Raw genomic sequence first — 27,946 nt, forward strand, 5'->3', positions numbered from 1 at the left:
CACGGAATCACACTGTATATATTCGTACAACTGCAGGCGCCGACGCCTACAACTCTGACTTTCTGAAGCGTCGTTGGACGACGTTTCTGGCCGTAGGTTCTTTTGTAAAGCTAGATCTACTAAGTCCGCTCTACGACCCCTAGAAGTGTGTAAAATGAATTGTGGAACACACTGTTGTAAACAAATAGTAAGGGAACGCTCGAAGTAAGCAGATCGCCAGGCTACAGCCAACGAGGCGGCCGCACTTACAAAACAATGGGATGAAATCACTCAACACTCACGCCAAGAATGTGATTCTCCTCCAGTGCCAAGTTATCTTGCGCGAGTCCTAATAGCAGGTGTTGATGTTGCAGGAGGATGTATGGACAGGAACCGAGTGGCCGGTGACGGTGACGGAGGGGTGGCGGCCCACCGATGACGCGACGAGCACCGTCGGCGTCGTCGGCAGCAGCAGCGCCGCCACCCTCGCGTCGACCGCCGCCTCCGCCGCCGCCGCTGCCGCGGCCGCCGCCGCCGAGGGCCTGGTGGCCGCGGCGGGCGCGGGGGTGGGAGCGGCCGCCCCCGTCACCGCCGCCACCGAGCTCAACGCCACCGTCGCTGTCATGGCCGAGCTGCCGCACCCCTCCACCCTCGAGGCGCTCGTCATCACCGTCATCATTTTCATGGCTTGCGTCGCCATCATCATGGCTAACCTCATCATCATAGCCACCTTCCTCAACTTCAGAGGCAAGTGCACGCTATACTCTAGAAAACTGGTTGCTGTTATTGAGCTTATACGAAATCCTGGCATACTGTCTGCATGTTACTCTTACATAGGGCTGCTGTTAATGATCCATTCGTTTTCAAAGCTATATATTTTCCAAAGTATCACATGTACAAATATGACTGATGCGTGGATAGAAGCGTAAACTGACCAAGTGTGTATTTTACTCTCTACAAATGTTCCATGAGTGCCTCTCTGCTGGCATGACATATGTCCAAGTGGTAGTCAAGTTTGTTCCATACCTTACGTAGAAACATCCGTCAGCGGTCTTCACAGTAGCACAGGTGCGTTCTCTGACCTATTCCAGTGTTCTTGGTAGTGAGAGTACGTAAACACGATCCTTCATGTACATAAGAATAAAAAAAGTCACAAGGCGTTCAGGGGGCCTAGGGAAGAGAGTCACATTATCTACACCGCTACAGCCATTCCAGAGCTGTGATAATACGTCATTTAATTGGCGATGAACATCGATGTTGCAATGAGTGGGTGCCCGATCTTGTTAGAAGATGAAATTCTCAGAATCAGCAGTCAGTTGTGGAAACAACAAGAACTGTGAGACATAAAAGTAAGAGGTACCCATCACAGTCTTCTCACAGAAGAAAACAATGACCAATACAGCTTCGTCTGTGACATTGAACACAATCAACGTTCATGCACCGCAATTTCATGAGGATTTTCAGTGTCTCACGCTCTCACATTACAGCGATTCACCTCTCCCGATAAATAGATGTTCCTTCATCGCCCAGAATCAGCCCAACTGGTGGGCACAATGTAAGTTCAGTGGGCTCACGGCTCTATTCACTCATCAGTCTTAGCAGTACACGTAATATTTTGGAAAATATGGATCTCTGAAAACGAATGAATCATTTATAGTAGCCCCATACTTTTATATTTTTATAAGCCTCTTTCAGGAAATCGGCAGAGGAAGTTTCACCAATGTTGTGTAAAATATTATCCTTCAGCTAATATATATATATATATATATATATATATATATATATATATATAACGAAATTATATATATTATACGTTCTTATATATATAACGAAATTATATATATTATACGTTCTTATATATATATATATATATATATATATATATATATATATATATATATATATATATAACGAAATTAACAGCGACTTAGAACATTGACTGTTGCAATGGACTAAATGCCTTACCCGTGTGCTGAAGGCACAAGCAAGTGGTCTTCATTACTACCACGTAAATCTTCTACCCTGGGGAAAATACTGAGTTAATTACCTTAACAAGCCAACTTCATAACCACTCTTACTGGCAAGAAGTACCTTTACTTTGAAAGTAAATCGAACAAACCGAAATAAGTTCACACTCAAATGAGTTAACTGTCGCCTGATTGTAAAAGCGCTCATCTTCGATTAAGTATATGCGAGCCGATTTCCTGCACAAAGCTTTAAGTGAGCTGACCGTATTCTGCGTTCCACTCCCGACCCTTCTGATACGTCGCAGGCAACTGCTGTGTCCTGTGCAATTATCTCCGCTTGGCGAACGGAAGATCCGCGGCGACATCCAAATTCACGTGTAGTTAATGCTTTACTAAGATGTTTTTCCGTGCTATGACAATCGATCTTAGCAGCAGAGGCATGACAAAGCCATATTCATGTGATCACCACACCGACAAATAACCCTTTGCTAATCGATAAACGAGATAAATGAAACGTTAGGCAGTATACTGTCACCTTTCACCCTTTGTTAATCTTACTTTGCTTACCTCGTTGAATAATATCCACCATAACTATAGATCCTATCAGTTGAGACTGTAAGTTAGATTAAGAAAACTAACATTCCTGATTGGTCGTTTTTTATGGTCACCCACACACTAATCAATGATGTCGCTTGAGAGAGATCTAAGTACAGTTTGAATCCGAAATCCACCGACAAAATTTCGGAGGATGTTCAGGGATATTTTGGTATAATGGGCACATGGTCTTCGGTGATACGCTAGGGAGTAATTGTATTTAGTTTGACTTTCTACTATTTATATGTGCAACACACTGAAAATGTGTGCTCAACAGCGCAAATTTTAGTTGTATGTGCTATACCGGAGATCTTCGCACTAGCGATCGGCAATACTTCGGGCACCTCAGGCACGCGTTCAGCCTACATGGCCCCTGCACACCTCAGCGTCACGAACTCGCCCTGTCGCAGTGGCAAACGGACACGAGGCGGAGGTACCAGCGCTATCAGATGCCGACTCTTCCAAGGGACCTATTCACGTCTGCAACACACGTGACCAGAAAGATGTGCCGCTATAAAGGTCCGCATCAGAACTTCCAGGATCAGTTCTTCTGGCTTCGGGAGTCTCTCCCAGCCTGCGGGCGGGTGCTACTCACCGCACAGCCTTAGGACGCTTTCGAAGTCCATCGTAGGAATCGACGCTGATGTGTTCAGCTTTCGCCGCTGTTTCACTTGGTCCAATGAGACGGTATTCAGGATAAAATGTTCTGTTCCTACGTTCGTGTTATTCAGGACAGCTTCATCGGACTTAGAATATTTTCTATGCAAGGGTATCGGTCTGTGAAGATCCTAATTGAGCTACAGCGTCAGACTCTGGGATCACAATAGAATCAAGTCTTCATACCTATGACACGCTGTAATTGTGATTTTGTTATTATCGGAGAAGTATGCCGTTTTTTTCCTTCGTCAATAAAATTTCGTAATCTTTGATCACTGTTTTCCTTGTGTCGGTGTCAGCGCCACAGAATTATACATGTAGTGCCTTACGTAGAAACAAACATTCGGTGCTTGCTGTTGACAACAGTAATGCCCACTTTACTCTTCGCTGTCAAGCTTGCATTCAGTACCGCTCGTGTCTGTCCCAGATACGTTCCCCCGCCAGTGCTAGTTGTATGATAAATGTTACTCACAGCAGTGTAGCTAGATTAACTGATAAACGTTTTTTTTATTATTATTGGCAATTGGCCACCGCCATACAGTCATCAATCACATTTAAAAAGTATCTTTCTTAATGGTTATTCTACTATACAATTAGTGAATTGTTATTTAGAAAGATATGTAGGGTAGCAATAAGTGACTGATACATGCCATAACTATAAATTATTCATAAACTGATTACACCACAATAATAAAAAAGAAAACACAACATACAAAAATCCACACATCATGTACACAGTGTGCGAATATAGCTCCGTCTCACATATTTAAGTAGCTAAACTTCTTATTTAGAACTTCTTGGGTTGAAACTATATAGCAGCCGTCGTTGGAAGATCAATCTTTGCGTTAATCAATGCACTGATAAATGATTTCTGTTGTGTCTTGCATCTGGCATACGAGTACATTAGATGATTCACGTCTTCTGCTAAATTGCATACATCACATAGTGGAGATTCCTTCAATCCTATTTGGAACAGATGGGTTGGGAATTCGCTGCGATTTAAGCATTTAAGCGCATGGGCGTAATTGTCGTTATGCATCGTCTGCTCCTATTCCTACCAGTAAAACAATGGGATAACACTATTTTTTGCTGCATCTGGTCATATTGTACTCCTTTTGACACCTTGGGCGATTCCCATTGCATCCGCTAGTCGTTTGTCGCTTTTTCGTTGATGAAGCTCAGCATTTCTCATTTAGGATTTCACCTAATTTCACTACTAGCTTCAGTAAGCTCTCTACGTTATGAAAGACACACGACTGTACCCTGGAATCCACAACAAATTTGTTACTGATATGAAACTTCCTCGCAGATTAAAACTGTGTGCCGGACCGAGACTCGACCTCGGGACCTTTGCCTTTAGCGGGCAAGTGCTCTATCGAATGAGATACCCAAGCACGACTCACGCCCCGTCCTCACAGCTTTACTTCTGCCAGTACCTCGTCTCCTACCTTCCAAACTTTACAGAAGCTCTCCTGCGAACCTTGCAGGACTAGCACTCCTGAAATAAAGGATATTGCGGAGACATGGCTTAGTGAAAATTTCATTCTAAATTTGCTACTGTTTCTCTTTCCAAATTTGTAACAATTTCGCTAACAATGTTTATAATTGTAGGCGACTCTCTTTTATTCTATTTTTGTTTTTTAAGATTCTTTAGTATACTGAGAGAATCTGTTAATATCATCATACTGCTTCGTCTGCAAGATCTGCCGTACTTTACTGCTTAATTGCAATGGCTTTGGCGTAATAGATTGTTGCCTCCTGATGTAGAGAGTATAAGACTTGATAACTTTCTGCAGTGTTGTATTTGCATATCTTACTTCACCGCTAACGACGGTCTTGGATCCATCCGTGAAATTCAGGAAAACAGTATCGATTTAAACATCGATTTCAGTCTTCAAATTTCTAGAATCTATATACTGTACGATGTTATCAAAGGTTAGTATATTTTCTTCTTGGTAGCTGTATGGGGCTTGGAATTCTGGTAACACATCGTATTTCTGTAACTTATTTTCATAGAAGGTCCACCATTCAATTGATTTCATTGTCAGTGGTGTTTCTCTATTACTAGAGAAATAGTCAAATTTTTTAGTGTTTGACCAGTATTTCATTATGCCACTGATTAAAGGGTGTCCTATTGATAAAAAGTTATCCGTTACGCACCACTTATACGGGTTCGCTGGCTGCAATGGAAGAGCTGCTCACGGAGCCTATGTTGAGCTACTCCCGCAGCGATGGCTGCCATTGCGAACTAGCCCTATTGCTGTGTAGTCTGTTAACAAGAATCTAAAGATTAAATTCAGTATGCTTTACCTACTTTGCTTTAGGGCCTCCGTTTTCCTCAGATGCAGTCCTACAAGTTATGTAGGTTAATACCGTGTTTTGCGACTGTATACTTTTGCAGTGACCACTGAAGATGCTTTAAAATAAAGTGAAACGCATTTGGTCTTACCAAGATATTTATTACAGTCGTAAAATACGGTATTAACCTATATAACTAGTAAAGTAGCCTTTACTGTCGTCAATAGCAGGTATCGTAAACGAGTGCAACAAGCATTTATTTTTTAGAAAAGATATGCAGCAAATACCTCGTAAATTGCAATGCTCTGCAGATATTTTCAGCGTAATACACACACGAAGATAAATGAGGACAGGAAGCCGAACTAAATTCAATTATCCTGTAATAAAACACTGGAGATCTTTGGTCTTCAAATGGTTCAAATGGCTCTAAGCACTATGGGACTTAACATCTGAGGTCATCAGTCCTCTAGACTAAAAACTACTTAAACCTAACAAACCTAAGGACATCAAACACATCCATACCCGAGGCAGGATTCGAACTTGCGACCGTAGCGGTGGCGCGGTTCCCGACTGAAGCGCCTAGAACCGCTCGGCCACAGCGGCCTGCATCTTTGGTCTCATACACCAAAATATTCAGAAAGTATGGTCTGTGGACTTAGCGTTCACGCTGTGTACAGCAAGATTCATTTGGATACTGTATGTTTGTACAACCTAGCGTATTGTTGAAAATGGTACAGCCACCAACCACAGATACGTTTTAACCTGCAAACTTGGTTACGAGAGGCCGAGATACCAATCTGACATACACCGGCAGTAATGTTAACATAGTCATGCTGTCACTGACAAATATTGCAGGGTTCAGGAACAAGTACAGGAACTAAACACGTTTTGAGGTGCAAATTAAGGTAAACTCTTACAGAAAAGAGTAACATTATTGTAGTGGACTGACAAGGCAGCCAGTCCACAGAGACGGGTAGGCGAAAGGGCACACGTACACACACGCCGACTGGTGCGAAGTCTGGAACAGGATACGTGATGAATGTGATAAAGAAAAGAACGTAGCTACTAGAACACTTAACTTTTATATCGTCCTTTGGTATACAGCATTCTTGATGATACAAGTGAGACTATCTTGAGATACATGCAATGGTACAAATGGCGCCTTGCTAGGTCGTAGCCATTAACTTAGCTGAAGGCTATTCTAACTGTCTCTCGGCAAATGAGAGAAAGGCTTCGTCAGTGTAGTCGCTAGCAACGTCGTCGTACAACTGGGGCGAGTGCTAGTACGTCTCTCGAGACCTGCCTTGTGGTGGCGCTCGGTCTGCGATCCTGACAGTGGCGACACGCGGGTCCGACATGTACTAATGGACCGCGGCCGATTTAAGCTACCACCTAGCAAGTGTGGTGTCTGGCGGTGACACCACAATTATAATGATTTCTTTGTTTGTCTAGTGCAAATATATGGACGTATATAAAGTTTTAGCCCTCACTTACTGGTACTTACGTGACCATAACCAAAATGTTTTATATTGGAAGTAAGTAAATCTGAGTTTATTTAAAAATTTAACCCACCTGACGTTATCAGGCTACATCACAATACAAATCTTTATGCTTACAGCTGCTTGTATTTCAGGCATCTATGTCGTAGAAAAGCAACGTGTGGTGCCATACCTAATAAGAATTTTGCACTAAGACAGTAGGTAAAGGCACAATATATGTTTCTTGATTTCAGTTTCCACGACTGACTTCCTGAAGATTAATTAATGACAACACTAGGCAGACTGTATGGACTTTACGTAACAAATAAATACATATGTACATTTCACTGCTCTCAACTATAGCCAGCCACAGGCTGACTGGCATTGTGCACGACGCCTATTTGGAAACGCTCGTACTTCTATTTCTACGAAACGATAACTTATACTGCTATAACATCTTCAATAGTAACGAAAACGACAGGAGAAGAATAGAATACATATGTACATTGACTGTTAAGATACTTTGATTTATAATTCCTTAAGTAACATTAAATTTAAATAAATCATGGTTCTATTTAATGAAGTGGAAGTTTCAAGGTTCACTGGGATTTATAAAAGCCAGCCAAGATTTTTCTAGAAGCTCAAATATTTTATTTGAGATATTTCCTTAACTAACATGCTACTGGTGAAAGTACACATGTTTTGGAATCAGAAAAATTAGAACAACAAAACAATGGCCATGGATTTTTGAAAGGATTATATTGTAAGATGAGGGTATTCCAGGATTCTAATGACGACAATAAATTTGAATAAAGAAAACTTTGAAACACAAAATTTTCAGGAGGGGAAAAATAATCTTTGGAAAGAAGAAATAGAGGGCCTTCAGTTAAGCTGTGTAAATCATAAAATAAAGTATTATTAGTGTGCGCGAATTTTGAAGGCAAATGATATTTATACATTGTTACTTTTTAGTATTTCTTTGAACAAAACGTTAATGCGTCAGCTATGTACACAGTTGTTATCAACAGCCCCGGAAATATACACTGAATAATAAGGAGTATGAAAAATAAAATTTGGATGAGAATTTGTATCTTTCCTATCCACACAATATATGTAATACAGAGGATCAAGAGCAGAAAACAGAAAAATAGTAATGTATAAAATGCATGTTAGACCATCAGCTTTATTTTTAATTTTAAACACAAATATCAACCGGTTTCGGTCTTGGACCATTGTCACGGATAAAGGATCTTACTATGTATCGTTTTAATCAGAAAAAGAATTAGAAACTGTAACAGTTGATGTTGTTGTTGTTGTTGTTGTTATTGTTGTCTTCACTCCAAAGAGTGGTTTGATGCTGATATTCACTCTGTTCTGGTCCGTGCGTCTTCATTCTGCATAAATAACCGCAGCAGACACCCTTTTGAACTTCCTTACTGTATTTAAGCTTGACATCCTTCTCCCTCCTCAATTTTTACGATCTCCACACCCACCAGCACTTTCCTCATTCTTCCAGCACAAAACTGACGATTCCTTGATGCCTTTATCATTGTTCTGTAGCACCAAGTTTCAAAAGCTTTTATGCTCTTCTCGTCTGAACTGTTTATCGTCCACGTTGTACAAGACTACAGTCTGAACAATTACTGCCAGGAAAGAATTCCTAACATTTAAATTTACAATAGAGTTTACCATATATCTCTTTCTCACAAATGTTTTTCACACTACTGCCAGTCTACATTAATAACTTGTCTACTTCTGCCATCATCAGACATTTTGCTGCCAAAATAGCAGATTTCGTCTGCATCACTACTTTCAGTGTCTCATTTACTAATGTGACAGCATCAGCATCGCCAGATTTAATTCGACTGCATTTCATTAGCCTTATTTTTCTTTTGTTGATATTCATATTATAACTTCTTTTCAAGACTCTGCCCATTCCTCCATTTTGTTCAGCTGGTATCCTAAGTCTTTTACCATCTCTGACAGAATTGCAATGTCATTGACAAATATTTTCTCATCACCCTGAACATTAGATCATTTTCCGAACTTCTTCTTTGTCTCCTACACAGCTTGCACAGTGTAAAAAGTAAAGTAAATGAAATCCCTGTGGTAGCTTTACAGAGTGGATGAGGTTATATTTGTGAAAAGGGGCCAAAATAAGTTACTGTCAGTGGCACTCAACATATAAAATTTATTTGTTAAAACACACAAGCACACAAACAAGAATGGAAAACGCTTAAGGTTTTAATGAAAGAAGTCCTTTGATTTAATTTAGATCGTCTGAAGACCACATCGAATATCCAAGGCACAAGGCCTAAGCAAGGAATTGAGGTACAGAAGTTCTTCTGGAGATTTCACTTCTTCAAAAAAAAAAAATTATTTTATCTTCAATATAAATGGGCTGAGAGCCTTAAATGTTTTCCATAGAACTCGGCTGAAGGCCACACATTAACCAAGAACAGTGTTACGACTTAAGTCCAAGACAAAGATTTTCAATGTTTAATATAAATAGGGTGAAAACGCGGCTGAAGCATATCAACAAAACAATTTAACGGCTTAAGGCCTAGGAAAAAGAAGTTTCAATTTAAAAAGGAGGAAAGCACTCCGTCTTGAGGCCGCGAGTGGCCTATCGGGACCATCCGACGGTTTCAGCACACCGCTCTCCCGGTCGTTATGATGGTATTCGTAACCGAAGCCGCTACTATTCGATCGAGTAGATCCTCAATTGGCATCACGAGGCTGAGTGCACCCAGAAAAATGGCAACAGCGCATGGCGGCCGGGATGGTCACCCATCCAAGTGCCGACTACGCCCGACAGCGCTTAACATCGGCGATCTCACGGGAACCGGTGTATCCACTGCAGAAGGCCGTTCCCGAAAAGGCTGAAGGCCTTATCCTAAAATATTTCGTGTAAAACTCGGCTGAAGGCCTCATACTAAAGAATAACAATCTAATGACTTAAAGAGAAGACATGGATTCTTAATTTTTAATTTAAGAGAGATTAAAACTCGGCTGAAGGCCACACACCAAGCAGAAAACAATTTTACAGCTGAAGGCCTAAAGGGAAGAGATTCTGAATTTTAACTAAAATAGACTAAAGGCTTTATCCTAAAATGCTTCACATAAAACTCGGCTGAAGGCCACATACGAAACACAAACAATCTCACGGCTTAAAGCCCAGACGAAGAAATTTACAATTTTTAATTTAAGCTGGAAAATTCGGCTAAAGGCTACATAAAAACTAGAAAATATTTCTTACAGCTTCAGACCTAGACAAAATTTTTCAACTTTTGATTTGTAAAAGCTGAAAACTCAACTGAAGGCCACATACCAACTTGAAACCCATTTACAGCTTAAGGCCTAGGCACAAGGAATTTTCAATTTTAATTTTGAACGGCTGATACTCGGCTGAAGGCCACATACCAAACAAGAAACTTTTTTTTTTTTTTTTTTACGGCTTAAGGCCTAGGGAGAAAAACGTTGCAATTTTAATAAGCTAAAACTCGGATGAAGGCCACACAGAGTACTTAAAACTAAAAGGAAATCACTATGTAAAACACAAGGAGCAGAGCTCAGAAGGTTCCAAGGATCGGCCTGGGAAGGTAACACTAACGCACTTTTGGGTGAGACTGACAGTTTCTTCGAAAGCCAGCCGACGAACCAAACAACAAGATCAGTTCTTCTCCACCCGGTCAGGAAAACGACAGCAAGATGTCAATAGCACAACGTTCTGGATACTCTTGCCCAATCCAGCCAAATCAGAAAAAACGCCCAATACTACCAATAACACCTCAGCCGTCGAAATACACTCCGTGCTGCACAGCATCAACACGACGAGGAAAATACACTGCGGAAAACTACGTCAACGACCAAGGCAGGTAACCGGAACGTCAACCGCCCCAAGGAGAACATACCGCTGGTATACTTCATTAGTGAAGGAATGAATTAAATTAAGTTAAACACCACACAATAAGACGGCTGCAAGCCTAGCCGGCTTCAATGCACACACGTTGTTGCTCGCGGGAGTCTCCCAGAAAGCGACAACCAGGATCAAACGAAGAGAAGTGATAACAGTTGAGGCTTGATAGTAGGTTAAGTGAGCACTCAGTGTGTCCAGGATCGGTGGGCGACGAAGTTTTTAACCCTCTCAAGAAGCGCCTGACAACTCCAACAGCGCGTGCACGCCGCCAGCAGCTCTGGCCTGACTTCCTCACTGCTCACCCCCAACCGACCGACTGCTACACAACGCACACACATAAAATATATCTGCCACATCAAAGACAGTACAGCAGTACTAGTATCGATACATGCTGCTGCTGCCACTCACGGAGAGAAGTCAGCAACGTTATGACGGTAACCGTACTACAACCAATGATAAAAAAACATGGCACGACGCGAGCCAGCCACGGCTCAGTAAAGTCGTAAGGTGTCAATAGCCAGGAGACCACGAAGGTCCAGATAAAGTAGTCTAATTGGATACATTTCTTCTACCGTCCGTGGTGTATGAGAGCTGTGTGTATATCTGCAACTGTAGGTGGCTGTAATGGTGGGTGTGTTCAGTGTAGTGCTCTGTTTGTGTTGAGAGATGATGCGAGAAGGAAAAGGGTGCCGCCACACAGCCTATTTCTCTTGATCAACGGACTGTTCACCATCACATAGTGACACATAACTTTACTTCAGGAGACGCTACAGAAATGCCCGGAATTTAATCCAGGACATTGGAGAAAGACTGGTGATCAAGAACGTTACGCCACCATCCCTCCGCCATTACCGACAACATGCTGTGAAACTTTCATCCACCACAAGGAATCGAACCGGCGCACTTTTGGGTCTACCGCTGCAGCCCAGACGTGTGTGTACAGAAAGAATAACACTGGGAAAGGTTACAGCTCTGTCTCACTCCCTTTTTAAATATTGCCTCCTTCGGCTCTAATTAACTCCATTCTCTTTTCTGTGCAAGTTAGGATAACGTTTCGCTTCCTGTCTCCTGCCTGGAACCTCATGGACTGTAGTAGAATTGTCTTCAGTGATAAATTGCGCTTCAAACTGAACCTCGATAGGGCAGCGAAGACGTGTAAGGAACTCTCCGGCCTGCACTGGGAGACCAATCTGCCTCTAGCCGCCACACGGCCTGACAACCAGGTGTGATGGTATGAGGCGCCATTTCTTTTCATAGCAGGACTCCTTTGGTCGTCATCCGCGACAGCCTTATAGACAGCGGTACACCTACGATATTCTGCGCCCTGTCTCGTTACCTTTCATGGCAAGCAATCCCGGACTTACATTTCAAGAAGATAATGACAGCCCATATATGGCGAGTTTTTCCACTGCTTTTCTTCGTGTTTGCCAAACCCTACCAAGTTGACCAAGATTGCCGACTCTCTCCCCTGATAACGTCTGGGGCATCATATCCAGGGATCCAGCTCGGGATTCTGACGATCTAGCGTGCCAGACGGATAGAATTTGGCACGATGATCCTAAGAAGGACATCCAATCATTCAATCAATGCCAAGCTGAGTAAACTATTGGTTTGCCAGAGGTGGACCAACTTATTGAGTTGCATAACTTGCGAAGCCCGCCAAGAACCATGGACCTTGCCGTTGGTGGGGAAGCTTGCATGCCTCAGCGATACAGATAGCCGTACCATAGGTGCAACCAAAACGGAGGGGTATCTGTTGAGAGGCCAGACAAACGTGTGGTTCCTGAAGAGGGGTAGCAGCCTTTTCAGTAGTTGCAGGGGCAAAAGTCTAGATGATTGACTGATCTGGCCTTGTAACACTAACCAAAACGGCCATGCTGTGCTGGTACTGCGAACGGTTAAAAGCAAGGGGAAACTACAGCCGTAATTTTTCCTGAGAGCATGCAGCTTTACTGCATGGTTAAATGATGATGGCGTCCTCTTGGGTAAAATGTTCCGGAGGTAAAATAGTCCCCCATTCGGATCTCCGGGCGGGCACTACTCAAGAGGACGTCGTTATCAGGAGAAAAAAAGACTGGCGTTCTACGTATCGGAGCGTGGAATGTCAGATCCCTTAATCGAGCAGGTAGGTTAGAAAATTTAAAAAGGGAAATGGATAGGTTAAAGTTAGATATAGTGGGAATTAGTGACGTTCGGTGGCAGGAGGAACAAGACATTTGGGCAGGCGAATACAGGGTTATAAAAACAAAATCAAATAGGGGTAATGCAGGAGTCAATTTAGTAATGAATAACAAAACAGGAGTGCGGGTAAGCTACTATAAACAGCATAGTGAACGCATGAACGCATTATTGTGGCCAACTAGCTCTGCAGATGACGAAGAAATTGAAGATATGTATGATGAAATAAAAGAAATTATTCAGATAGTGAAGGGAGACGAAAATTTAATAGTCATGGGTGACTGGAATTCTGTAGTAGGAAAAGGAGAGAAGGAAACGTAGTAGGTGAATATGGATTGGGGCTAAGAAATGAAAGAGGAAGCCACCTGGTAGAATTTTGCACAGAGCACAACTTAATCATAGCTAACACCTGGTTCAAGAATCATAAAAGAAGGTTGTATACATGGAAGAAGCTTGGAAATGCTGACAGGTTTCAGATAGATTATATAATGGTAAGACAGAGATTTAGGAACCAGGTTTTAAAGTGTAAGACATTTTCAGGAGCAGATGTGGACTCTGACAACAATCTATTGGTTATGAACTGTGGATTAAAACTGAAGAAACTGCAAAAAGGTGGGAATTTAAGGAGATGGGACCTGGACAAACTGACTAAACCAGAGGTTATACAGAGTATAAAGGAACAATTGACAGGAATGGGGGAAAGAAATACAGTAGAAGAAGAATGGGTAGCTTTGAGAGATGAGGTAGTGAAGACAGCAGAGGATCAAGTAGGTAAAAAAGACGAGGGCTAGTAGAAATCCTTGGGTAGCAGAAGAAATATTGAGTTTAATTGATGAAAGAAGAAAATATAAAACTCCAATAAATGAAGCAGACAAAAAGGAATACAAACGTCTGAAAAACGAGATCTACAGGAAATGCAAAATGGCTCAGCAGGGATGGCTAGAGGACAAATGTAAGGATGTTGAGGCTTATCTCACTAGAAGTAATAGATACTGCCTACAGGAAAATTAAAGATACCTTTGGAGAAAAGAGAACCATTTGTATGAATATCAAGAGCTTAGTTGGAAACCCAGTGCTAAGCAAAGAAGGGAAAGCAGAAAGGTTCAAATGGTTCAAATGGCTCTGAGCACTATGCGACTTAACTTCTGAGGTCATCAGTCGCCAAGAACTTAGAACTAATTAAAGCTAACTAACCTAAGGACGTAACACACATCCACGCCCGAAGCAGGATTCGAACCTGTGACCGTAGCGGTCGCGTCGTTCCAGACTGTAGCGCCTAGAACTGCACGGCCACTCCAGCCGGCGAAAGCACAAAGATGGAAGGAGTATATAGAGGGTCTATACAAGGGCGACGTACTTGAGGACAATATTATGGAAATGGAAGAGGATGTAGGTGAAGATGAAATGGGAGATACGATACTGCGTGAAGAGTTTGACGGAGCACTGAAAGACCTAAGTCGAAACAAGGACCCGGGAGTACACAACATTCCATTAGAACTACTGACGGTCTTGGGAGAGCTAGTCCTGACAGAACTCTACCATTAGGTGAGCAAGATGTTTGAGACAGGCGAAATACCCTCCGACTTAAGAAGAATATAACAATTCCAATCCCAAAGAAGCAGGTGCTGACAGATGTGAAAGTTACCGAACTATCAGTTTAGTAAGTCACGGATGCAAAATACTAACACGAATTCTTTACAGACGAATGGAAAAACTGGTAGAAGCTGGCCTCGGGGAAGATCAGTTTGGATTCCGTAGAAATATTGGAATACGTGAGACAATACTGACCCTAAGACTTATCTTAGAAGGTAGATTAAGGAAAGGCATACCTTCGTTTCTAGCATTTGTAGACTTAGAGAAAGCTTTTGACAATGTTGACTGGAAAACTCTCTTTCAAATACTGAAGGTGGCAGGGGTAAAATACAGGGAGCGGAAGGCTATTTACAACTTGTACAGAAACCAGATGGCAGTTATAAGAGTCGAGGGACATGAAAGGGAAGCAGTGGTTGGGAAGGGAGTGAGACAGGGTTGTAGCCTCTCCCTGATGTTATTCAATCTGTATATTGAGCAAGCAGTAAAGGAAACAAAAGAAAATTTCGGAGTAGGTATTAAAATCCATGGAGAGGAAATAAAAACTTTGAGGTTCGCCGATGACGTTGTAATTCTGTCAGAGGCGGCAAAGGACTTGCAAGAGCGGTTGAACGGAATGGACAGTGTCTTGAAAGGAGGATATAAGATGAACATCAACAAATGCAAAACGAGAATAATGGAATGTTGTCGAATTAAGTCGGGTGATGCTGAGGGAATTAGATTAGGAAATGAGACACTTAAAGTGGTTAAGGAGTTTTGCTATTTGGGGAGCAAAATAACTGATGATGGTCGAAGTAGAGAGGATATAAAATGTAGACTGGCAATGGCAAGGAAAGCGTTTTTGAAGAAGATAAATTTTTTAACATCGAGTATAGGTTTAAGTGTCAGGAACTCATTTCTGAAAGTATTTGTATGGAGCGTAGCCATGTATGGAAGTGAAACATGGATGAAAACTAGTTTGGACAAGAAGAGAATAGAAGCTTTCGAAATGTGGTGCTACATAAGAATGCTGAAGATTACATGAGTAGAACATATAACTAATGAGGAGGTATTGAACGGATTGGGGAGAAGAGAAGTTTGTGGCACAACTTGACTAGAAGAAGGGATCGGTTGGTAGGACATGTTCTGAAGCATCAAGGGATCACCAATTTAGTATTGGAGGGAAGCGTGGAGGGTAAAAATCGTAGAGGGAGACCATGAGATGAATACACTAAACAGATTCAGAAGGATGTAGGTTGCAGTAGGTTCTGGGAGATGAAGATGCTTGCACAGGATAGAGTAGCATGGAGAGCTGCATCAAACCAGTCTCAGGACTGAAGACCACAACAACAACAACTTGCGAAGTTCTTTCTGTTGAATAAATGATTCAATTTTTCTGTAATAGTAATTATATATTTGTGTGAACATGCACATCTTCCGGTTTCCGACCTGTTCGGATAATTCTTTCTTGGTGCGTTGGTGCGTCGTTCCCTTTTCTTTTTTTCTTTTTTTATCTTAGAGTATATCTTTGCAGTGATGTGGTAAGCAACATATTTCTATGACACCAGAATATGTTCTCAGTTTTTCGGATACAGGTATGTTACATACAGAAAAAGATAACTGTTACTTGATTCGACTGATAAGTGTGACATTTGGTCCTTAGAACTTTTGACACTTTCATTCTTCAGTTTTTTTCTTGAAAAATACCGTATTATAATTTCAACCTCCATTAAGTACACTACTGGCCATTAAAACTGCTACACCACGAAGATGACGTGCTACAGACGCAAAATTTAACCGACAGGAAGAAGATGCTGTGATATGCAAATGATTAGCTTTTCAAAGCATTCACACATGCTTGGCGCCCGTGGCGACACCTACAACGTCCTGACATGAGAAAAGTTTCCAACCGGTTTCTCATACACGAACAGCAGTTGACCGGCGTTGCCTGGTGAAACGTTGTTGTGATGCCTCGTATAAGGAGGATTAATGCGTACCATCACGTTTCCGACTTTGTTAAAGGTCGGATTGTAGCCTATCGCGATTGCGGTTTATCGTATCGCGACATTGCTGCTCGCGTTGGTCGAGATCCAATGACTGTTAGCAGAATATGGAATCCGTGGGTTCAGGAGGGTAATACGGAACGCCGTGCTGGATCCCAACGGCCTCGTATCACTAGCAGTCGACAGGCATCTTATCCGCATGGCTGTAACGGATCGTGCTGCCACGTCTCGATCCCTGAGTCAACACATGGGGACCTATGCAAGACAACAGCCGTCTGCACGAACAGTTCGACGACGTTTGCAGCAGCAGGGACTATCAGCTCGGAGACCATGGCTGCGGTTACTGTTGACGCTGCATCAGAGACAGGAGCGCTTGCGATGGTATCCTCAACGACGAACGTGGGTGCATGAATGGTAAAACGTAATTTTTTCGGACGAATCCAGGTTCTGTTTACAGCATCGTGATGGTCGCATCCGTGTGTGGCGACATCGCGGTGAACGCACATTGGAAGCTTGTATTCGTCATCACCACACTGACGTATCACCCGGCGTGATGGTATGGGGTGCCATTGGTTACACGTCTCGGTCACCTCTTGTTCGCAATGACGGGACTTTGAATAGTGGACGTTACATTTCGGATGTGTGGCGACCCGTGGCTCTACCCATCATTCGATCCCTGCGAAACCCTACATTTCAGCTGGCTAATGCACGACCGCATGTTGCAGGTCCTGCACAGGCCTTTCTGGATACAGAAAATGTTCGACTGGTACCCTGGCCAGCACATTCTCCAGATCTCTCACCAATTGAAAACGTCTGGTCAATGGTGGCCAAGCATCTGGCTCGTCGCAATGCGCGAGTCACTACTCTTGATGAACTGTGGTATCGTGTTGAAACTGCATGGGCAGCTGTACCTGTACACGCCATCCAAGCTCAATGCCCAGGCGTATCTAGGCCATTATTACGGCCAGAGGTGGTTGTTCTGGGTACTCATTTCTCAGGATCTATGCACCCTCATTGTGCGAAAATGTAATGTCATGTCAGTTCTAGTATAATATATTTGTTAAAAGAATACCCGTTTATCATCTGCATTTCTTCTTGGTGTAGCAGTTTTAATGGGCAGTAGTGTAATATTCCAGGAACAGATATATTGGCACTCATTACGAGATGTCAAGGCTCCAATGGGAAGCATCTAGGAAGCTCAGTGGCGGTAGACAGACGGCCGCCAGCGGAGGGAAGCGCTGGCGGGGCAGCAGGGAGGCGACCTGCGTGTCCGCTGCCACTAATTGCGGCCGTAATGAGCCCGACCCGCCCGCGGCTGCTTCCCGTGCCTACTTCTGTCCCAGCCCACCTGCTGGCCCAGTCACCAGGGCACCACCCACCTTGCTAATACGTCACAGCGAGATCCAGACGCGCCCAGTGCCTTATCGCCGGAAGCCCTTCGCCACTTTCAAAGCCTGTCACTACTTTAACTTTAATCCGTGATCAATAATTGAAGAACAGTATTAATCGCATTTATTATTATTATTATACCGCCAACCTGTTTCAACCCGACGTAGGGGCCTTTACACCATTCGTCGACTGCTGGTGGTGTCACTCCTGTCTACATCACGGCAGGAAACTATCAGTTTAGACAGGAGTGACACCACCAGCAGTCGACCAGTGGTGTAAACGCCCAGAAGATGACCCCTACGTCGGGTTGAAACAGGTTGACGGTATAATAATAATAATAAGTGCGATTAACTCTGTTCTTGAATTATTGATTAATCATACTAATCGCTGCTTCTCTCCACAACCATGTTGTCCAAAAATTTAACCCGTGAGTTCATAGCAGACTATTACACCAGTTTTCGATGCGCTGAAATATTTCTCGTTCTATAACATCTAATCCATAAGTAAACAAATGCAATCCGAGTAGCTTGAAGCCGTCCTAAGAGACAGTCTCCACTCCTTCCAATCTGAATGTGTAAGCGCAGACCAGATGTGGTTTAAATACAAAGAAAGAGTATCGGTGGCTATTGTGAAACATATATCAAATACATTAGTAAGAGATGTACTGATCCCCCACGGCACACTAAATAGGTCAGGACACTGTTGCAGAAGCAAAGACAAAAAGCACGCTAAATTTAAAGGAATGAAAAAGTCTCAAAATTGGCAAAGTTTTACGGAATCTCGAAATGTAACGCAAACTTCAATACGAGATGCTTTTAATACTTTCGACAACGAAAGTCTGTCTAGAAATCTGCCAGAAAATCCCAAGAGATTCTGGTCGCATGTAAAGTACACCAGCGGAAAGACATAATTACCACCTTCACTGCGCGGTAGCAATGATGATGTTACTGGTGGCAGTGCCATTAAAGCAGAGTTGCTATATACGGTTATCCGAAATCGCTTCACTAAAGAAGACGAAGTAAATATTCCAAGATTCCTGCCAAAACAACTGCCAACGTGAGTAACTTCGAAGTAGATATCCTCGGTGTAACAAAACAGTTTAAATCACCTAATAAGGGCAAGACCTCCAGTCCCGATTCTACATCATTCAGGTTCCTCCCAGAGTACACTGACACAATAGCTCCATATTTAGTAATCATAAACAACCGATGGCCCGTTGAATGATCCGAACTTAAATACTGTAAATTTTCACAAGTCACGCCAATACACAAGAAAGGGAATAGGATTAATCCGATGTATTGCAGATCAATATCACTAAAGTCCATTTGCAGTATGGTTCTGTAACATATACTGTGTTCGAGCATGATTAATTACCTCGAAAGAAAAGGAGTTATTGACAAATAGCCATCACGAATACAAACAATATCATTCTTATTCTCATGAAGTAATGAGCACTATCGTCAGGGGATGTCAGATTGATGCAATATTTTTATATTTACGGAAGGCTTCCGACATCGTTCCTCATAAGTGACTTCTAATCAAATTGTATGCCTATGAAGTATCGACTCATCTGTGCGACTGGATTTTTGATTTCCTGTCAGAAAGGTCACAGTTCTGAGTAACTGACTAAAAGTCATCGAGTAAAACAGAAGTTATCTGTCTGTTCCCCGAGGAAGAGTTGTACGCCATCTGCTATTCACGATTTATATAAACGACACAGGAAATACTCTAAGTTGCACTCAGATTGTTTGTAGACGATGATATCATTTAGCGTCTTTTAAAGTCATCAGAAGATCAAAACAAATTGCAGAACCTTCTAGACTAGATATCTGTAGGGGGCGAAAAGTGGCAATTGACTTATAATGATGAAAAATGTTAAGTCATCCACATTAATGCCAAAAGGACTCCGCACAGTTTCGGTTACACGATAAATCACGAAAATCTAAACGTTGTAAGTTCTACTAAATACTTGCGGATTACAATCACGAATAACTTAAGATGGAATGATCATATACATAACGCTCCGGGTGAAGCAAACCAAGGACTAAAATTTATAAGCACAAAACTGAGGAAATACAAAAGGTCTACTAAAGAGACTGCCTATACTAAGCTTGTACCTTCTCTTCTGGAGTATTGCTGTGGAGTATGCGATCCGCATCAAATGGGATCCACGGAGGACATCGAAAAAATTCAAACAAGGGCAGCTCGATTTGTACTATAGCGAAATAGTGGAGACAGCGTCGCGGATATGACACGACAAATGGGGTGGCAATCGGTAAAACAAAAGTATTTTTCGTTGCGGCAGTATCTGCTGATGAAGTTTCAATCACCAACTCTCTCCTTAGAATCTGAAATTACTTTATTGGCACCCCCCTACGTAGGGAGGAATGATCATCATAAGAAAATAGAAGAAATCAGAGCTAGCTTGCACGGAAAGATTCATGTGTTCGTGTATCCCGCGCGCGGTTCGATAGTCGAACGATAGAGAAACAGCTTGAAGGCGGTTTGGTGAACACTCCGTCAGGCACTTAACTGTGAACCGCAGAATAATCATGTAGATGTAGATGTAATGTAGATTAACTTTCTTTTAGATCTCTTTGTGACAAGGAACTTTATCGTGAATTACATTTTACAGATATAATTCGTCCAGTGCTAGTACTTCTTCTTTCTGTAGCTTACAATACCTGAAAAACTGAAATGGTATCAGCTGGTGTGATAACAAAATATCAAAGTCTCCGTCGATGCAACCACGAAGCCTTGAAGTTCCACCGGAAATCGAACTTACCTTACTAGCCGGAAATTTCGTGCAAAGATACGAAAATGCCGCAAGCGCTGAAGGTAATTTACTGTCTCTATGCTTGAGATATACTAAAACTGAAACGTGATTCCTACAAGAACACAGTTGTTAAGTTAACACACGTAAAGTTTTCAATAAGGATCAGAGGTGTGAAAAATAAGCTCGTAAGCATCCCAAATTTTATGAATATAATTAATATACATTGTTCATAAAGGAATACAAAGTATCATGTCTCAACTCCAAGTGCTCTTGAACAGACCACATGATGCTACGTCATCAACCACATACCAAAAGACGAGAAAAAAATCAGCCTATATTTGTATTAATGCAAATGATATTACGTACATACGACTGAAGCGACGAATTAAAATTTGAACCAAGGCTGGGATTCGAAACCGGGTCTACTGCTCGCTAGGCAGATTCACTTATCACTACGCCACGCATGCACCTTTCCGATAATCAACTATACCAGGATGATATAATGGTTAACGCATCTGTCTAGTGAACAGGAGACACGGGTTTGAATCCCGGCTGCTGTGGTACAAATATTCATTCGTCACTTCAGTCTGCATATATACATAATTGATATTTACGAGAAGAAATCTGTCTCTGGAACCACGCGGTTCCATTTGACACATGATACTATTTAATGAGTGGGAAAGGGAAGAGATAAACAACTTGCAAGCCCAGATTACTGAATAGAAGCTGGATGTGATTTCTAGGCCGTCCAACGAAATTGTTAACTTAAACGAAGAACTTACAACGAGCACTCCAATTTCACGTGTCCTCAATTACCCATTCTTTGATGCGGCGAAGCACATGTAATCAAACCTAATACATCCGTAACAGTGTTTGTTTTATCATTATTGCGTAATGACGCGTATGTGACTTAGTTACTTCTTTTCGATTCGGTTTATATCATTCTTATAGTGGTTACACTCAAAAACTGCCGATTGTTCGACAGTTCGCGCAAACTCGTTGTGTGACCTTGGCTGAGCAGCGTAACGTAAGAATTTATTATCGCCACAAACGGTTACAAAGCTTACAGCCCTATTTTATCCAACTGAGCAAAGGCTTTTTTCTTATAAAATACAAACATATTACCAATTATAATTCTGAATAACTTTGATGATATATAATTCGAACTGAATATTTTATTTTTTATTTTTAGGACAATTAACTGTTTCTTTCCAAATTTCAGATGCATATGGGAATCGATCTAATCTACAACACACACGAATATTTCACTTTACTGCCTGTGATAGCTATTCTTCAGACATGCAAACTTCCTTTGAGCCGCAGTTGGGTTGTTATTGCTCGCGTAATAAGCCTTCACAAGGACTATACGCTCAGACACTCTGTACCGTGACGTTTTCACGTGCAAATGGCCGACAACAACAAAGCGCGTGCGCGTGCACATACTTATTCCCATCATGCCCGCGGTAAACGTGCAGTTTGAACGTCCTAATGCAAACCGTTCAGAAGTTATGATGATTTTATTTCATGTAGTTTAATAATTCTCACCCTATATGTTGAATTATGACCATCATGTTTTTAAAACCATCAGACATAATAATTATTGAAAGTAATTATTAAGAAATTGTAAAGGGATTACAAGAAATTTACCACTCATAAGCATAAGCATAAGGCTGAAGATTAGATGGGTAGATCACATAACTAATGAGGAGGTATTGAATAGAATTGGGGAGAAGAGGAGTTTGTGACACAACTTGACAAGAAGAAGGGACCGGTTGGTAGGACATGTTCTGAAGCATCACGGGATCAAAAATTTAGCGTTTGAGGGCAGCGTGGAGGGTAAAAATCGTAGAGGGAGATCAAGAGATGAATACACTAAGCAGATTCAGAAGGATGTAGGTTGCAGTAAGTACTTGGAGATGAAGAAGCTCGCACATGACAGAGTAGCATGGAGAGCTGCATCAAACCAGTCTCTGTACTGAAGACCACAACAACAACAAGCCTAAGGTAACTACATCCATTGGTTCATAGGAAATAACAGTTTCTTGAGCTACTGAAATCTCTACGAACTTTGACAACTGCCAAACAATTCTTAAGATTCTTTTCTCCAGCTATTGAGATCTTTACTAACTTTGACAACTGCCAAACAATTCGTAAGTTTCTGATGCGACATTTGGAATAGTGTATGTGATACAGAACATGTAATATACAACGACATGGAAATCAGGAATAAAACATGTCTTTAAATAATTGTATGTCAGAAGCTATTGAGAATATAAAACACTATCAATCGCGAACAACTGTGGCCCTGTGACATGGCACACTGTCATCCATATAAATTCCATAGTTGTTTGGGAACATGAAGTCCATAAATGGGCTGCAAACGGTCTTCAAGTATCCGAACGTAGCCATATCCAGTCAACGACCGTTTCATTTGGACCAGAGGACCCAGTCCATTTCACGTAACACAAGCCACAACATTATCGAGTCGCCACCAGCTTGCAAAGTTCCTTGTTGACAACATCGGTCCATGGTTTCGTGGGATCTGCGTCACACTCGAATACTAAGATCAGCTCTTACCAACTGAAATCGGGACTTATGTGACTACTCCACGGTTTTACAATAGTCTAGGGTCCAATTGATCTGGTCACGAGCCCAGGAGAGGTGCTGCTGGCGACATAGTCTCTCTCGTGGCTCCTTTACTGCTATAACCCATTAACTCCAAATTTCGGCGCGTTTTTCTAATGGATACGTTCGCCGTATGATTATATGATGATTATATGATGATTATATGTTGATTATATGATTATATGATGATGGCGTCCTCTTGGGTAAAATATTCCGGAGGTAAAATAGTCCCCCATTCGGATCTACGGGCGGGGACTACTCAAGAGGATGTCGTTATCAGGAGAAAGAAAACTGGCGTTCTACGGATCGGAGCGTGGAATGTCGGATCCCTTAATCGGGCAGGTAGGTTAGAAAATTTAAAAATGGAAATGGATAGGTTAAAGTTAGATATAGTGGGAATTAGTGAAGTTCGGTGGCAGGAGGAACAAGACTTCTGGTCAGGTGACTACAGGGTTATAAACACAAAGTCAAATAGGGTTACTGCAGGAGTAGGTTTAATAATGAATAGGAAAATAGGAATGCGGGTAAGCTACTACAAGCAGCATAGTGAACGCATTATTGTGGCCAAGATAGATACGAATCCCACACCTACTACAGTAGTACAAGTTTATATGCCGACTAGCTCTGCAGATGACGAAGAAATTGAAGAAATGTATGATGAAATAAAAGAAATTATTCAGATAGTGAGGGGAGACGAAAATTTAATAGTCATGGGTGACTGGAATTCGAGTGTAGGAAAAGGGAGAGAAGGAAACGTAGTAGGTGAATATGGATTGGGGCTAAGAAATGAAAGAGGAAGCCGCCTGGTAGAATTTTGCACAGAGCACAACTTAATCATAGCTAACACGTGGTTTAAGAATCATGATAGAAGGTTGTATACATGGAAGAACCCTGGAGATACTAAAAGGTATCAGATAGATTATATAATGGTAAGACAGAGATTTAGGAACCAGGTTTTAAAATGTAAGACATTTCCAGGGCCAGATGTGGACTCTGACCACAATCTATTGGTTATGACCTGTAGATTAAAACTGAAGAAACTGCAAAAAGGTGGGAATTTAAGGAGATGGGACCTGGATAACTTGAAAGAACCAGAGGTTGTACAGAGTTTCAGGGAGAGCATAATGGAACAATTGACAGGAATGGGGGAAAGAAATACAGTAGAAGAAGAATGGGTAGCTTTGTGGGATGAAGTAGTGAAGGCAGCAGAGGATCAAGTACGTAAAAAGACGAGGGCTAGTAGAAATCCTTGGGTAACAGAAGAAATATTGAATTTAATTTATGAAAGGAGAAAATATAAAAATGCAGTAAATGAAGCAGGCAAAAAGGAATACAAACGTCTCAAAAATGAGATCGACAGGAAGTGCAAAATGGCCAAGCAGGGATGGCTAGAGGATAAATGTAAGAATGTAGAGGCTTATCTCACTAGGGGTAAGATAGATACTGCCTACATGAAAATTAAAGAGACCTTTGGAGATAAGAGAACCACTTGTATGAACATCAAGAGATCAGATGGAAACCCAGTTCTAAGCAAAGAAGGGAAAGCAGAAAGGTGGAAGGAGTATATAGAGGGTCTATACAAGGGCGATGTACTTGAGGACAATATTATGGAAATGGAAGAGGATGCAGGTGAAGATGAAATGGGAAATACGATACCGCGTGAAGAGTTTGACACAGCACTGAAAGACCTGAGTCGAAACAAGGCCCCCGGAGTAGACAACATTCCATTGGAACTACTGACGGCCTTGGGAGAGCTAGTCCTGACAAAAATCTGCCATCTGGTGAGCAAGATGTATGAAACAGGCGAAATACCCTCAGACTTCAAGAAGAATATAATAATTTCAATCCCAAAGAAAGCGGGAGTTGACAGATGTGAAAATTACCGAACAATCAGTTTAATAAGCCACAGCTGCAAAATACTAACACGAATTCTTTACAGACGAATGGAACAACTAGTAGAAGCCGACCTCGGGGAAGATCAGTTTGGATTCCGTAGAAATACTGGAACACGTGAGGCAATACTGACCTTACGACTTATCTTAGAAGAAAGATTAAGGAAAGGCAAACCTACGTTTCTAGCATTTGTAGACTTAGAGAAAGCTTTTGACAATGTTGACTGGAATACTCTCTTTCAAATTCTAAAGGTGGCAGGGGTAAAATACAGGGAGCGGAAGGCTATTTACAATTTGTACAGAAACCAGATGGCAGTTATAAGAGTCGAGGGACATGAAAGGGAAGCAGTGGTTGGGGAGTGAGACAGGGTTGTAGCCTATCCCCGATGTTATTCAATCTGTATATTGAGCAAGCAGTAAAGGAAACAAAAGAAAAATTCGGAGTAGGTATTAAAATCCATGGAGAAGAAATAAAAACTTTAAGGTTCGCCGATGACATTGTAATTCTGTCAGAGACAGCAAAGGACTTGGAAGAGCAGTTGAACGGAATGGATGGTGTCTTGCATGGAGGATATAAGATGAACATCAAGAAAAGCAAAACGAGGATAATGGAATGTAGTCGAATTACGTCGGGTGATGTTGAGGGTATTAGATTAGGAAATGAGACACTTAAAGTAGTAAAGGAGTTTTGCTATTTGGGGAGCAAAATAACTGATGATGGTCGAAGTAGAGAGGATATAAAATGTAGACTGGCAATGGCATGGAATGCGTTTCTGAAGAAGAGAAATTTGTTAACATCGAGTATAGATTTAAGTGTCAGGAAGTTATTTCTGAAAGTATTTGTATGGAGTGTAGCCATGTATGGAAGTGAAACATGGGTAGTAAATAGTTTGGACAAGAAGAGAATAGAAGCTTTCGAAATGTGGTGCTACAGAAGAATGCTGAAGATTAGATGGGCAGATCACATAACTAATGAGGAAGTATTGAATAGGATTGGGGAGAAGAGAAGTTTGTGGCACAACTTGACCAGAAGAAGGGATCGGTTGGTAGGACATGTTCTGAAGCATCAAGGGATCACCAATTTAGTATTGGAGGGCAGCGTGGAGGGTAAGAATCGTAGGGGGAGACCAAGAGATGAATACACTAAGCAGATTCAGAAGGATGTAGGTTGCAGTAGGTACTGGGAGATGAAGATGCTTGCACAGGATAGAGTAGCATGGAGAGCTGCATCAAACCAGTCTCAGGACTGAAGACCACAACAACAAACAACATTTGCCGTACGTCCCACATTGATTTCTGCGGTTATTTCACCCATTGTTGCTTGTCTCTTAACACTGACAACTCTATGCAAACGCCACTTTTCTCGGTCGTTAAGTGATGAGATTGGACACTCCGTTGTAAGTGAAGAGTAGTAAGCCTGAAATTTGCTACTCCCCGCACGTTTTTTACGTTATGGATCTCGGAACATCGAATGCATTAACGATTTCCGAAATGGAAACCTGCTGCGATGATCACATCTGAAAGCTTTAAAATATGAATCACATGAGTACAAATGACGGCCCTGCCAGTGCATTACTCTTTTGTAACTTGTGTACGCCATACAACAGCCATTTATATACGTGCTTATCGCTTTCCCCTCACTTTTGTCACTACAATGCGTACTCCACAGTCACACCAAACTGTATCTGATTCGCCTCACTTTTAGGCACTTTTACAAATTAACGTTGTCAGAATTGGACACCACGTGCATGTCTGCGCTGAGTGCTACCATGTCTGCGAGTTTCTGTCCCGCACACCGTGTGGCGCTAGAAGGCCACCCAAACAAGAGACGAAGTAAACCCCTTGTGTAACCACACCTTGCATGATTCAATGTTCGAAAAGTGAATTTAAAAAAATACTTTCAAGAGGAATATTCCGTCATCTCCAATAATATTTAAATTCTATGTTATCATATTATAATAACTATTAAGTACTTAGTAACATATCTTCATTTAGATGGCACCATAGATTGACAACAGTGTCTGAAGGTTAGTATCAGATACATTGCTACATTTTTTTTCAAAAGTTTTGTGATTTTTGTGGTGTGTGTACGTTAAATAAAGCTGTTACATTATATACGCCCTGTAAGTCTTTGATTTATTCTATAATTTTAGTTTCAAGGAAATTTACCCTTACATAATATAGCATATCTTTGATTAACAGTGCAACATGGGTTAGATATTCGTTCAAATTATCAAATCATGAAATGCTCATAAATTATTTATAAAGTATATGCGAATTATATAAATTCTTTGTTAACTGTTCTCAATAAAGTCTGCGTCTTCGTTTCATCACACTGTGTTACATCTTGTAAATTCATCTTATTCCTCAATGAATGAGTTACATTTTCTTAATAGTTTTCAGTATCACTATACCTTAACTGTTCTAATCCGTTAATGCAGAACCGATTTACGCTGGAAGACAACTACTTCCTATTTTAGCCACCACGTGCAAGCCTGGCGCTGTGCAGCATTTCGCCGCGACGTATCGGGTGATCATATTGAACAAATTATGTAAGCGGCAGTTGGTAATAAAAAAAACATTATACCTGCCTCACTTGTTTGACTTTTTCTGTCTACATAC

The 27,946-nt window shown here is 41.6% G+C and overlaps 1 protein-coding gene across 1 annotated transcript in view; it reads left to right on the plus strand.

The window, feature by feature from the left end:
* Nucleotides 1–571: 571 nt before the first annotated feature.
* LOC126259808 (G-protein coupled receptor 52-like) overlaps nucleotides 572–27,946 on the plus strand; it is a 173,658-nt gene continuing 146,283 nt past the window's right edge. The window contains exon 1 of the mRNA XM_049956838.1: nucleotides 572–726. Coding sequence (XP_049812795.1) covers nucleotides 603–726 — 124 coding nt within the window. The 5' untranslated portion in view covers nucleotides 572–602. The remainder of the gene's footprint in view (nucleotides 727–27,946) is intronic.

The sequence above is a fragment of the Schistocerca nitens genome, chromosome 5 (genome assembly GCF_023898315.1).
Source record: "Schistocerca nitens isolate TAMUIC-IGC-003100 chromosome 5, iqSchNite1.1, whole genome shotgun sequence".
Lineage (NCBI taxonomy): Eukaryota > Metazoa > Arthropoda > Insecta > Orthoptera > Acrididae > Schistocerca > Schistocerca nitens.